This window comes from Molossus molossus, unplaced genomic scaffold (assembly GCF_014108415.1).
Source record: "Molossus molossus isolate mMolMol1 unplaced genomic scaffold, mMolMol1.p scaffold_m16_p_14, whole genome shotgun sequence".
In the NCBI taxonomy this organism is placed as follows: Eukaryota; Metazoa; Chordata; class Mammalia; order Chiroptera; family Molossidae; genus Molossus; species Molossus molossus.
The window spans coordinates 64,691,589-64,704,989 of NW_023425349.1; the positions used below are offsets into that span (position 1 = coordinate 64,691,589).

Consider the following 13,401-nt stretch of genomic DNA (forward strand, 5'->3'; position numbering starts at 1 on the left):
CTACATCAAAGATCATCTTATCATCTCCAATTTATAGTTGAGAAAACCGAGGCAAAGGAAGAACGCAGTGTGTCACGGACACACTGGATGAAGAGGGGTCCAACCCTGGGGGACTGCCTCTGAGGCTCAGCCCTTCAGCACCATGCTGCATTGCTCACAGCTGGAGTGTGCAGCTGTTCAAGTGAACATCCTCCTACCCCCCACCTCCTTCCTTCCTCTTCTCCCTCAGCACCCACTGCTCTCGCTGCTCCTGCATGAACAAGGGTTCATGCACTGTCCACTGCAGTCCAGCATGAGCCTGCAGCACCTGAGGGCATTGCTAGGTTTCTAGCCAGCAAACCACTTCTTTAAAGTGGTCATTTATATGTAAGATTCAGATATTTTCAAAAGCAAACACCTCACTGATGTCTATCAGTGAGATTTCTAGAATTTGAGCTTTCAGTTTTATAAAGGAAAAAAACTATTTCTTTACTCTTTAATTTCCTCCATGATGGATCCCTGGTAAACCAAAAAGAGGAACCATGAAATCTCATACCTCAGGATACCATAAAGGAGGAAAAGCGGGGTCCCTGCTAAAAATATAATTAGCACAGCATTCTCACACCTCGGCATTCATTGGAATCACCAAAACAGACTGTGGTCCATCCCCAGAGTGACTCATTCAGCAGGTCTGAGCAGCCCCAAGCATCTGCATTTCATATACATACATACATATATATACACATGCATACATATATATATATATATATATATATATATATATATATATAGAGAGAGAGAGAGAGAGAGAGAGAGAGAGAGAGAGAGAGAGAGATACGACCGCCTCCTGCATGCCCAACACTGCGGACTGGGCCTACAACCTGGGCATGTGCCCTGACCGGGAATAAAACCATTGACCTCTTGGTGCATGGGTCGATGCCAACCACTGAGAAACACCAGCCGGGCTAGCATCTGCATTTCTAACAAGATGTCAGGTAACACTGATGCTGCTTGGTCTGGAGACCACACTTTGAGAACCAGTGCATTAGACAGTGGTGTGAGGTATTCCTCATTTCACTCCACTTCAAAGCACACTTACTTTGGGAAGCTCTAAATGTTGTACATTTTTAAATGCACTGAGGTCCACAGCTGCATCCGAGGTGGTAACACTTGGTTCAGCCTGACAGAAGGAAAGAAATGGCAAAAGCAGCAATTGAATATTATGTATTTTTGTTTGTTTAAGTATAAGGGCCACTTAATCAAATATATTTCATATATTGCAATTCATTATTACTATTTTATAACATTTTATAACATTTATGAACAGTACATTCTCTTCAAAATAATGAGGTGTGATTAGACAGCAGTTATTTCTGAGCAGAGACACAATGTGGTTTTCAAATTGCCTGGATTTATGCTATAATGAAATCTAGTAGCAACGCAGCTACCAAACTGTGAAACTCACTGAAACACAGAACACCAGCAGAGGTACCATTCACTATTCTTTATTGTGTAAGTCATCAAGTGAGTTTAGGAGCTATTAAATACTTTACCTGAAAATTATTAAAATACTCCATTTTATTAAGGGACATATTTGGCACAACCCATATGAAAATAAAATTTTCTCCTTTATAATCATGAAAAGCCACTTGACTCAGTTCACCATTAGGAGCACTGACTCAGTGCACAAGAAGGAGACAGTCATTCCTACGTCTGTCTGATGTGTAGATAAAGCCCAAAGTTTATGCCTATTTAGGGAACAGTGTTTCTTTTCCTACACCTTCTCTCAGTGATAACCATCATGGTTCCTCTAATTTTAAACTTTTCTCTATTACCTCTTTCTATTCATCTGAAATATGCATCCGAAGCTTTTCCAAATCCTAACACAACTTCCACCAAAAAAAACTCTCAATTTTTTGGTCACCCTCTAGCCACAACCTTCTTTTTCCTAACTTATTACCTATCATTTGCTTTATCAAAAATCACTGACAATCTCCTAAATGCCAGTTCCAGTGGACTTTCTTTACTCATCTTGACCTCTTTGCAGTGTTCAAAGTTGGAGAATAGCCCCTTCTTGAAATGTGCTCTCCTCAGCTGCTCTGCAGTGTCTGCCCGGCTCTTCGCCATCGCTAACCACTCGGTCAGCCCTCTTCCTGACGCTGACCCTGCACAATGCCGACCCCGGCCTCTTCTCTCTCAATGTTCTCTGCAGACAAGTACCTCAGCTTTCATGCCAAATCTGCACCTAAGTATGCTGTACTTCATTCTTAGGCTGCCTCAAATACATGTCTTCTGTTTTTACAAATAGGTGTTCCTCTTTTTATTTTTTTTATTTCAGTAAAAGTCAACCATCCATCAAGTCACCAAGTAAGACATCTGGAAGCCCTGTACATCTTGTCTGCTGCATTCGCCAGTCCATTCCCTGCCCAAAGAACAGTACTTGATGCAATCAGGCAGATACCCAATAAATATTTGTTGGATAAACAAATTCTCAACAACTCATTTTTCCCTCAATGAGTACATTTAGTTGGAAATGAAATAATGTTAATTTGAGTGTTAAACATATGATGTAACCATTTCCTTTTTTTTTCTTTGCATTAGTTCAGGACCTTGTTATCTTTCTCCTAAACTACTCTAATAATATCTTTACTCTCTTTAACTTAACTTCTCTCAACCTCTGATTTTTCTCTGCAAAATTTCCAGAGAAGTCTTAAAAATTACAATTCTCACTCTGAGTTCTTTTTTTTTTTTTTTTTTTTTATCCTCACCCGAGGATATTTTTTGTACAGATAGCATGGGAGGGAGAGAGAGGAAGAGAGAGAGGGAGAAACATCGACGTGAAGGGACACATCGAGTGGCTGCCACCCGCACGACCAACCAGGGCCGGGGACAAACTGCAACCGAAGTACGTGCCCTTAGCGGGAACCGAACCCGGGTCTCTCCGGACCGCAGGCCGACGCTCTAACTGCTGAGCCAAACTGGCCAGGGCTCACTCCGAGTTCTTAACAACATGGCCTCAAAGACAAAGCCTTCATCATATTCCCATGATCTGACCCTTCCTCCCTCCCTACTCAGTGACCTTCCTCACCAGCTCCCCTTTCCCACCTCCCACAGTTCAGAATGCCCTTCAGTTTTCAATCATCTGCATTTGCTTCCACTCCACTCCCAACCCACGCCCTCTGCTTGCAATGCTTGTGCCCAAGTCTTCTCCTTCTCTCCGGAGGCGGAGTGACACCTCTTCAGCCTTTGCTATTCCCTGTGTAAACTCCACTGGGAGCTTCATGTAAGCGGTGAGCTTCCTTCATGAGGCTATGAGTTCCATGGGGGCCAAGGCTATGACTTATTTATCTTTGACAGCCTTGGAACGGTTCTATAACTGTTAGCTGAATTAATAACTGGCAGATTGATCCAGTCTTCCCAGAGAAACAAACACGAGCTACGTACCTCCTTATTTTGAAGATTCTCTGAGGTAGAAGGAGAAGGTTCTACTGTATTTCCAGGACACACAGCCATCTGACTCACTGCGTCTTTATTCCTAAAAGGAAATGCATGGACCTAATCATATCATAATGATTCATATTATTTTCAATCTTTTACTTTAAGACTCAGCAGGACTACTAGAGAAAATTCTGTAACCCCAAAGGCCTGGAACTGCAACACTACACACTTACAAGTTTTACTTTCATTCAAAAGAACTCAGAATTGAAAGCCTAACAAAAACTATTTAGTAAGCCAGAAAGAGAAAATGCTCACCTGATAAAAATTATTTTTACTTTAGAAGGGGCACATTTAATGATTGATGATGCATTCTGATGACTTCTTCCATATAAAATTTGACCATTGATCTATGGGAAATAAATATCATTAATTGAGAATGGAATTTTAATTCTATAAATTTTTATCATACTATTATCTAGCTAATGAAATATAGGTTTTTCTTCTTTTAAAATAGTATGTTTTATATACTATTTAGTATATATATTTAGTATATATATACTATTTAGTATATATATTTAGTATATATATATAATCTCCTTTCTAGAACATGAACCTGAAATTCATGGTGATCAAAGAAAAATCTCAGATTAGAAGCCAACATTAAAATGGTGTCATTCAGTCTGACCCCATGGACTAAAGAGGCAGTGCTTGGACTGACGGCAGGAGAGCAGAGAGTATTTCCTGGCAGGCACTAGGCACCAGTGTGCTTTGTACAAAGCAAGGACTCTGTGGAAGCACATGTGACCTTCCCAGAACATCCCAAGAAGTCCCTTACTGTCACAGTTTCTAGTTAGTCTCAAAACTCAACCTCTGGGTACAGGCACCGGGAGAAGCAACGCTGGTAGAGTCAGGATTTGGCAGCACACTGTGTCTATGCAGCACAGAACTTAATGGAAACTGCCTGTCCTCCAGTCATTCAGCTAACGCTGACTGAGCCTTACTAACCAATAGAGAAATACACAAGGTACAAGAAAAACTATTAAGGCAGTATAAAAACATGTGGATCCCGGTCCTGGAGGCAAGGCAAAACAAAACAAAACAAGCAAATATAATTCTAAACACTATGAAGTATGATCCACAGATTTATTTTGTTTGGCAGGCTGAGTTACTATTTTCGTTACTTAGCTTTAACTCTGACCCCCATGCACCCAACATCTGTCACTTGTACCATTAGGGATTCAATTTCCAGAATGTCCAGTGGGTCGGTCTCATTACTGGGGAGTAATTGGTCATATAGCTTTTCAAAAGTTCCTAATAAAAATGCAGCACACACACAAAAATGTTTTTGAAGTGTAATCTTTATTACTGTCTTGGGGCAAAAATTGTTTCTGGTGCTACACAGTCATGACCTTTAAATGGAAGTTAATGGGGACATGGACTCTACTTAGTAGAGATTTCCTTAGTGCCAAATTTTCTGTAATGCATCTATTTTATTAGATAGTTTTCTCCATCACCGTATGAGGCCCAGGTGAATTTTCTAGAAACTGATGATTCCACTGCACCGATTCTGCAAAAGTAAGTTCAGCATTTTCCAAAAGAAATTACCTCTAGAAGCTCATCTGCAATCTGCAATCGACCATCTTTCCCAGCTGCTCCATTGGGATCAATTCCCACTATAAAGACACTCATCCTGGATCGGTCTTTGTTCCCAGCAAGACTTAGACCCAGACCACTACGACCTTTCTCCAGCTCAATCATATGCAGCTCGCCCGTCAGAGCTCCATAACGTTCTCTGATATTTTCTACACACAACAACAAGATCATAGGAATTGAGAGTTAATTCCCAGTCAAATACGTCATTATAGAAGGTTACTTAAAATAGCCTCAAAAGGGCATTATTTGTACGAAAACAATGCTCGGCAGTTAAGAAAAACTAAATGGACTGGCCACCTGGGTTTCCTGGAATACCTAAACTTTGAGGAATTTCTTTGCATCGGGGTGCAGAGATTACAGGGTCTGATTAATCAGTTTACCTGGGTGATCAGCTCCAAGAGCAATTCACATTAACAAACTCTCAGACTGTGATTAAAACAGAAACGTGATTTATCATTTGCAGAAGAAAACAGAGTATCCATAGTATTCATCTTGACTGGTCAGCGGAAGCTTTTCTCCCACAGGAAAATTTCCACTGCGTGTCACATCACATTGGGCGGTTGCGTGGTCCGTACATCCAGAATCAAGGGAATGGGCTTTGTTAACGCACAGAGCTTGCAGGTCAGGGCAAACCAACGTACCTGTCCCAACTATGGGACATATGTCCTAAGTAGATGAGACCATTCGTATTTCCCAATCCTACATGTTCAAGAGTTAGAATGCATTCTTTAATCTGAGAAGGCATGGCTGAATGTCAGTGACCGGTGCCACAGGCCTTGATGAGGAATCAGCCAGAAGCAGCACTACCTAAGTGCCAGGCACATGAATGAGCCACGGTAGAGGCCTGTCAACCACAGCACCTTGACAGATTAATACGAAACTGCTTTCTCAAGCCATGAAGTTTTGGGTAGCTTGTGGCATGACAATAGGTAACTGAAACATTCCATTTAATGTTTTCCTCAGAGTACGTTCTGGCCACCTTGGTAAATCAGCAATATGCTCTAATTTCATTGAAAACAGACTGAGAACTGTAAATTTTACAATTCACCTTTTAGAAAATGTTATTATATGGCTGATGCCATAGATTCTTAACTGGATCAATTTCATATACTGCCATTTCCTGCATCCTTCTAGAATCTAGTAACACAACTTTTATATTCTTTCCTTTTGAAAAGCTTGCCACAGCTTTCTTAAAAGAAATAATTATATTTTAAAAATAAAACTTTTAAAGCACTGACATAACTTTTGGCTGAATTTTCGATATTTCCCTGTAAAACGGTCTATTTCCTCAGAGAACAGAGGCACCCGATGACCCTAAGAGCAGCTGCTCTGAATGCTCCCTGTGCTCCGGGAGCTGTGCTTAGCAGTGCTGAGACATCATCTAATTTAGTGTCGGAAACTGGAAGGAAAAACTGCATTTTAAAAAGAGGGATAAATCACTAAGCTAAAACTTAGAGGTGGTTAAACAAGTTGCCAAATGCCCAAAGTTTTCTTAGTAGAGAAAACACCAACCTTCAAGGCATAGTATCAACAACAATCGGAGGAATCTGAGGCCTAGAAAGGGGAGATGACCTGCTCGAGACTCCAAGGAGGATCGGAAGGCAGTTCCATTTTTAATTCCCACCACTATACCCGAAACCAGTATAATTTTATTAACCAATGTCACCCCAATAAATTAAAATCTGGGGGGAAAAAAACTCAGAAGGCGGCTGAGCCAGTACTAGCTTCTGCGAGCGAGCCCTGCCCCCTTTAGTTCTCATATAAATGGCAAAGTGGGCTTTACCAGGAATGCAGGCTTGAAGGAAAGGAGGAAAATGACTTCATGCCTTGGGAATGTGTGCTGTATTCAAGCAAAAACAAACAATAATTTTTTCCACACAAAATTGCAGTATTTATAACTAAAGCTAAAACATTCCTTATTCATCCAGGGCGTAAGCCTTGGGAAACACGGAGCTATTTTAATACCTCTTATAATTAAATGCATTACAGAAAGACAACTTACTCCAGCTGTAACCAAACTCATCCTCTTTGTCCACTTCTGAGATTTTGCCTGCGGATGACTGGGCGTGATCACTGCTCATTTCTGCAAACGCGGAAGGAGGGGGCAGAGGCTCACTACACAATGGAGCCTTTTCTGGCTCTGCTTCTGACTGACTGGGTGCCTGTGGGGACAAGAGGAATGCAGTGGGCATGTGCAGATTAAGGGGGAAAAGTTAAGGAAAAGAAATTAAAAAATAATGTCAAAAACAAAAAATTGGCTTTAAAATATCTGACATAAATAATGGGGAAACTGTATGTGTATTTATAAAATGGCAGACAGGATTCAGGTAAAACTTACAAAAACAAAGTGGTATGTTCAGAAAACAATGCACTAAATTGTTATTTGGTATTTTAAGGTAATGAACTATTCAATTTTCAGGCTTAAATACTTAAGATGAAAAATTATACAAACTTCCCCTTTTGGAAAACAAATTTCATTCAAAAGTTATCATTAATGTCCAGGGGTCCAGGCAAGATTTTTGAGGGGGGAGAGGGGGAGTCTAAGAAGTCTTCTAAGAAACTAGAAGAAAAAAGTTAATCAAAGAACCAAAAAAGTGTAAAGGTTACTGGTGAGACTACATGTAAATAATTTTTTATTGCTACCCGAATCCTCTCTCCAAATCCATGAAAATGAGCATGACACATGCAGGTTCGTCTCCCAGGGACCCAGCATGTTAGCACAGGACACACAGACTCGGGTCTGAGGCTGGTTCTGAGGGATGCCATCGTTCCCTTGCAAGGCAGCTTGCAAGGAGGATGAGAAACGTGGGTGAATACCTTACATAAGCCCAAAGTATGGTACACTTGCTGTCGTCACATAGGCCCTAATCCAAAAAAGGGACTTGGTATCTTCGAGTTACAGATAATCAAACAGAGTATTAGAGTTTAAAAGGACCTTAAGTCACTTTCATTTTGCAGATTAATAACCTGAGACCATCAAAAATGAAAGATTTTGTTTAACACCACACAGTGGTACTAGAGTTCTTTTTGCTTCATTCTTAACCTAATCCAATGCACTTTCCATTATACCAGGTTGTTTCCTCCAATAATCCATAGTAAAGCTACAGTAAGTACCTAATTCGAGGGTCAAAGATACCCACCCAGCTAAAGTTCTAACCCTGGTATGACACTATCCCTCATCCCCTGAACCTACATTTGCCTATCCTTCTTTATGTTATCTATCAATCCACACAAAAATCCCTCTAATACACGTTTCATTTTACGTGTGTATATTTGGAAAAAAAGACTGATTCAAAATGAAAAATCTTCTTACAGAACATACTAAATGACAGGCACAAGTACCTAGGGATCATTAATTCCTGTCAAGAATCAGAATACCACAAACTATACCTAATACTAAAACTATATGGCACTGAATGTAATCTTTCTTTGATGATTCACAAAGCACTTCAGGATTCTAAGCTACCCCACAATGATAATAATAAACATGAATTACTATTTTTCTGGCAAAGCACAGGAAAGCTGATTGATAGAGACTTAAAGGGCAACAGATTTTCAAGTTACAGAACGTACTGTATTAAAATATTCAGTTTACATGCCACTGGCCAAACAGATAAGAATTACTAGTGAACATACTTGTTATCTTCCCAAATGCTGGCCCATAAAACTCTCAAATTAATAATGTACAAATAAAAAGTGAACAAAAAATTTCATTTGACCCAATCAAGGTTCATTAAACATACTAAGTTAGAGGAAAACACGTAATTTAAATTTACTTCTCTGTAACAACAGAAAATGTTAGCAAGCATGAATTAAGCTCATTTCATTTCTAAAAAGTAGAACAAAATCTAATCTAAACTTCCCAAATTGTAATAAATTGATGGGTACAAATTTTATAGATATTACTTACTGTATAACTTTTCTGAGCTGTTATTTTCCTTAAAAACAAACAAACAAAACCTGCTTTTCTACAAACTTTTCAGGATCTTAAGCACATTTTTATACTGAGAGTAAACTAGAATGGGGCCCTACCATAGCTGATGAGTCATAAAACTAATACAAGCCTAAAGGCAGTTAGGTGTTCTATTTTACTACTCCTAAAATCCTCATTCTCACTAAGATCATATAATTAGCTTGTTGCTGACACTTCTTAAAATTTGTTCATAAAAATATAACTCTTTAAGATTTAGTTTTCACTGGCAAAAACGCAAAGTGCACTTGAAATCACTCCATGCCATGTATGCACACAAGCGTAATGTACACACACAGCACACTGCAGCACACCACTTACAACTTCACACTAGACAAACCTTAAATGGTGTGGGAGCAAAAGGGTTAGTTGGGGAACAATGGAAGGTAACGCTACTTGAATTCTGTAATTCCTACAGTAACAGAAAACATATTCCTTCAGATACATCATCTTGGGTTTTCCTCATTACAATAACATGAAATTCCAATGAATATTCATAAAATGCTTCCTGAAGGAAACTGTTCACAGCTTTCTTCCTTTTAATGATCAAATTATAGTATATTAGTTCTTGTACGTTTTTGTTTCAATTTTGGAGTTATAAATCCATCAGACATGAGAATATCCAAGTACAGATTTACAAGCATTTAAGCAGTTACAAGTTTCCCAATTCTGGCATTTATGTGGACGCACTGTATGAATATTCAACAGACTTCTGTACATACACAATTTTCTGTGGAGTGATGAACTCACAGGAGAGCTTTTAGGACCACCTTGTATAGGTCTAGAGAGAGTTAAACCAATACAAGGTTTTAAATAAATTATGTGTGACAGTAGTCCATATAATTGGCAACTAACAAAAACTTAAATATCGGAACATTTAACTCACACCAAAATACAGAAAAGACACTGGACTCACAATTCTCCCTTACTCTTCAGAAGGGCCATCTAATTTCATATAAAAATGCTCTGGCAAGAAAATGTGCTTAAGAAAGGAATTACATGCCCACTCCAAACACACAGTTGTACTTTTTTCCCCTGCCCAAACGTAGTAAACAGTGAACTGGGACAAAGGCACAGCAGTAACACAGAACAAAATGTTTGCAAAAGGCAATGGCAAGACAATGGGCATTATCCAACCTTGTCAGCGATGAACTGCAGAGAATCAGCAAATGGGTTAGTGCTGCTGAAGTTGTACTTAGGGTAAAGGTTGTGCGGCAGGGAAGGCAAGGGGGATTTCTAAAAGGAAACATAAGAGGCGCTGAGCGCAAAGAAATGTATCCCAAACAACTCAGTTTTAAGAACACAGTACTTACTGATTCGAATAACTGTAAAACTAGACTGTCAGATCTAGTATTAATAACATCTTATTAAACGTCTGGAATGAAAGGTTTATGTCTAGTGACCTGAATCTACACTTTTATCTCAACCTGGCCACAAACCACAAAGGAAAGGGAGTCTGTCAAAGGGATCTCCCGTTTCTTTTATTTTCACTGAATGTCTTTCACTATCAATAAGAAGCACATATATTTGTACTTTATACAGTAATACATGTTCCATGCATATCAGTCACTGTTTTAAAATTAAAATAATAAGTTTTTAAATTTACATTTAAAAGCAAGTTATACTTTTTTGTAAAACAAAAGAATAGTCTATCTGTTCCCCAATGCAAATTAAACATTTGTCTCCTAGTTCTTTGGTAACCTTCATTATCAGTCTTTTATCTTATTTCCCAGTAAGGAAACTTTTCGTACTTCAACTAGATATTAAGATTGCTTACGATCAATAGTATTTTTCAATTAAAAAAATAAAATCAACAATGAACCACTGTACAGTAGTGTTCTCTATTTCTGCCCACTTTTTTGTGGAATAGAGACATTGATATATATTTTTTTAATTTTCTATAAAAGTTCCCACATTATTGGGGGAATTTATGAGGCTCTGAATAATATCTGAAGTCCTGCCTTAGTGTCTCTCCTGGTTTTGTGGCTTGCCTGTGACACACCCAGCTAGGGCTACTGCCTTTGAATATATATATTAAAGGCAGGATGACTGCCAGATAGAATTTAGCATTTTCATAGTTTAAAAAAAAAAGAAAAGAAAAAGAAAAGCAATTTCCTTAGCACAATAAATTTTCTTCATACCCGCTATCTTTATTGACTACATCTTTCAGGGGGAACTGCAGACATTTAAAATTCATTTGGCTCCAGTGAAATGTTTGTGTTACTCCTCTCTATAAAAAACTCTACTGGTCGCTTTGGCCGCGGGAGGCTGTCACGTGACACTGCGCTGCCTGCCTGGGAGACCCTCTGGAAAGACCATCCTCCCGCAGTGGGCCCGTAGGGAAGCTTGTGCCACATCACCCGGCAATCTGCTCTTCCACAATGTTTTCCACAGAGAGAAGACAGGAGAAAGAAACGGCTCAATGACATTTCTGCTCATCTCAACTTGTGCTCTGCTTTTTGGTCGAAAATGTCAACTCCTGCTTTACAAAAGAGGAGATCACAAATGCCAAGGAACGTGACCATACACTGCCATGGAAGAAATGACTAGGCAGAGAAGAAAAACATTTCCGAGGCAAAAAAATCAGTGCTACGGAAGGCAGAGATTATTTCTAATCCTCATACGTGGAATTTTTTTGGTTTTGGATTTCCTTTATAATTCTGTAGAATAATATAAAACAAAACCATAATGGCAAGAAACAGAATATGTAGAAAGCTCTAGTTTTTTATTTTTATTTTTATTTGTAGCTCTTACAGGATTAGAATTTGGCCCTGAGGACAGAATATAAAAGTACAACATGAGCACAGCAAGGGAAACGGTAGATCACCCTGTTATTAGGGAGAGATTGATAGAAACAGACTATATTTATTTTAAAAAAAAATCAATGATGAAACTCCTGTTTATAGTTCCAAGGGCTGAAAAAAAAAAGAACTGTTATTAAGTAAGCAGCAGCACAGGGAAGAGAAGAACATTCTAGAACATTCTAAGGCCCACCCCCACAGGCCCACCCTCCCCTGTGACGGTGAGTTGGGCTGAATTCTGAGTGTCACACTGGCAGGATAATCAGGCCAGTTCTGGGAAGTTCTGGTTCTTGAACAGTCTAAAGAGCCAAAGACTGGCTTTTCGTTCTATGTAGAAGATTTATTTAAAGCTTTATTCCATCCACAAATAAAACTTTTACCATTAAGAGACTCTTAGATATTTGTAATTTTTTTTCCTTTAGATTATGGGAGACTCGATTTATTTCCACATGGAAGTAAATCACTGAATACCAAGTATATCTCATTTCAAATGCAAAGTTAATTCTAATTTTCCAAAACAAAATGCATATGTAGAGAAAGAAAAAAATTTCCTGTGTGCAGCTTAGATTCGCAGCTGGATCTCTGTAATAAGAAACAGATTAACAGAGAAAAGTATACATACTAATTTAATATAACTTCTATGTGTCAGGGAACCTTCATGAGGAAATAAAGAACCACAGAAGCAGTTGAACCTGAGTATTTTTAGAGGAGGATGGATGAAGAGTGGGTAGTCATGGAAGGTATTATGGGACAACAGGATATGAGCCAGTGGAGTGAACTGGGAGGAACGTAGCCCAGTCTATCCATTCAGGTTCCTCTCAGCATCCCTCCATCTGTGGAGATAAGGGTGCTCCTTCCCACCAGGTACCACCTCTCACATGAGGATCTCACAAGCTGCTTCAGGGGAGAAGAGGGAAGTCAAAGTCACTCCAGCAACTGCCTTTTCTCAAATTCCTTTAGCTTAAAATATTCAGTATACAACATGCCATATTTTAGGGTATCAAGTCCTGAACCCTTACTTGAATAAACATGTCATTCTAAGCAACATTTATCCTGGAATAATTGCTATAAAATCAGGCATCATTATACCGCAAATAATAAAATAGGGAGATTTTCCAGGTGCATGAAAAAAAAATATCTTTCCAGCTCATTAGAAAATGTGACGGGCATTCAAAGAAATGTTTGTAGTTTCAGTTTTTAAAAAGTAATATTGAGAATCCTATTCAGCAGTTTATAATATTGTTCTAAATGATGTAAAAGTTTGAAATTAAAAATAAAACAGAAAAAGGAGTAAAACCCATCCCCACAAAAAATAGCTTTAACTTAAACAGCCATTTACCAACATTATCATGCTGTGTCTGTGTTTAACACAACAAATGGAAACAAGTGTAGAAAGATTTATAGTTATTTAAACAAACTGAATAGCATTTGAAAAGAATGCAGTATGATGCAGCCCTACATTTGGCAGATTTTCTCATTTGAATGAATAATTATTACCTAACAATAAACAACTGAATGATTAAAAACTGCAGATGTAGAGATAAATGCTTACATTAAGAA

General features: G+C 38.7%; 1 protein-coding gene across 3 annotated transcripts in view; it reads right to left on the reverse strand.

Moving 5' to 3' along the window:
• Positions 1-13,401, reverse strand: part of MPDZ (multiple PDZ domain crumbs cell polarity complex component) — a 137,309-nt gene that overhangs the window by 22,431 nt on the left and 101,477 nt on the right. For 2 of the 3 annotated variants that reach the window (XM_036260789.1, XM_036260788.1), the window contains 5 exons: positions 7,073-7,232; positions 5,023-5,219; positions 3,733-3,824; positions 3,424-3,514; positions 1,079-1,159 (listed from right to left, as the gene is read on the reverse strand). In XM_036260789.1, the coding sequence (XP_036116682.1) occupies positions 1,079-1,159; positions 3,424-3,514; positions 3,733-3,824; positions 5,023-5,219; positions 7,073-7,232 (621 nt within the window). Of the gene's footprint in view, positions 1-1,078; positions 1,160-3,423; positions 3,515-3,732; positions 3,825-5,022; positions 5,220-7,072; positions 7,233-10,177; positions 10,277-13,401 lie in introns of all 3 variants that reach the window. The other variant, XM_036260787.1, reaches the window with a different exon arrangement.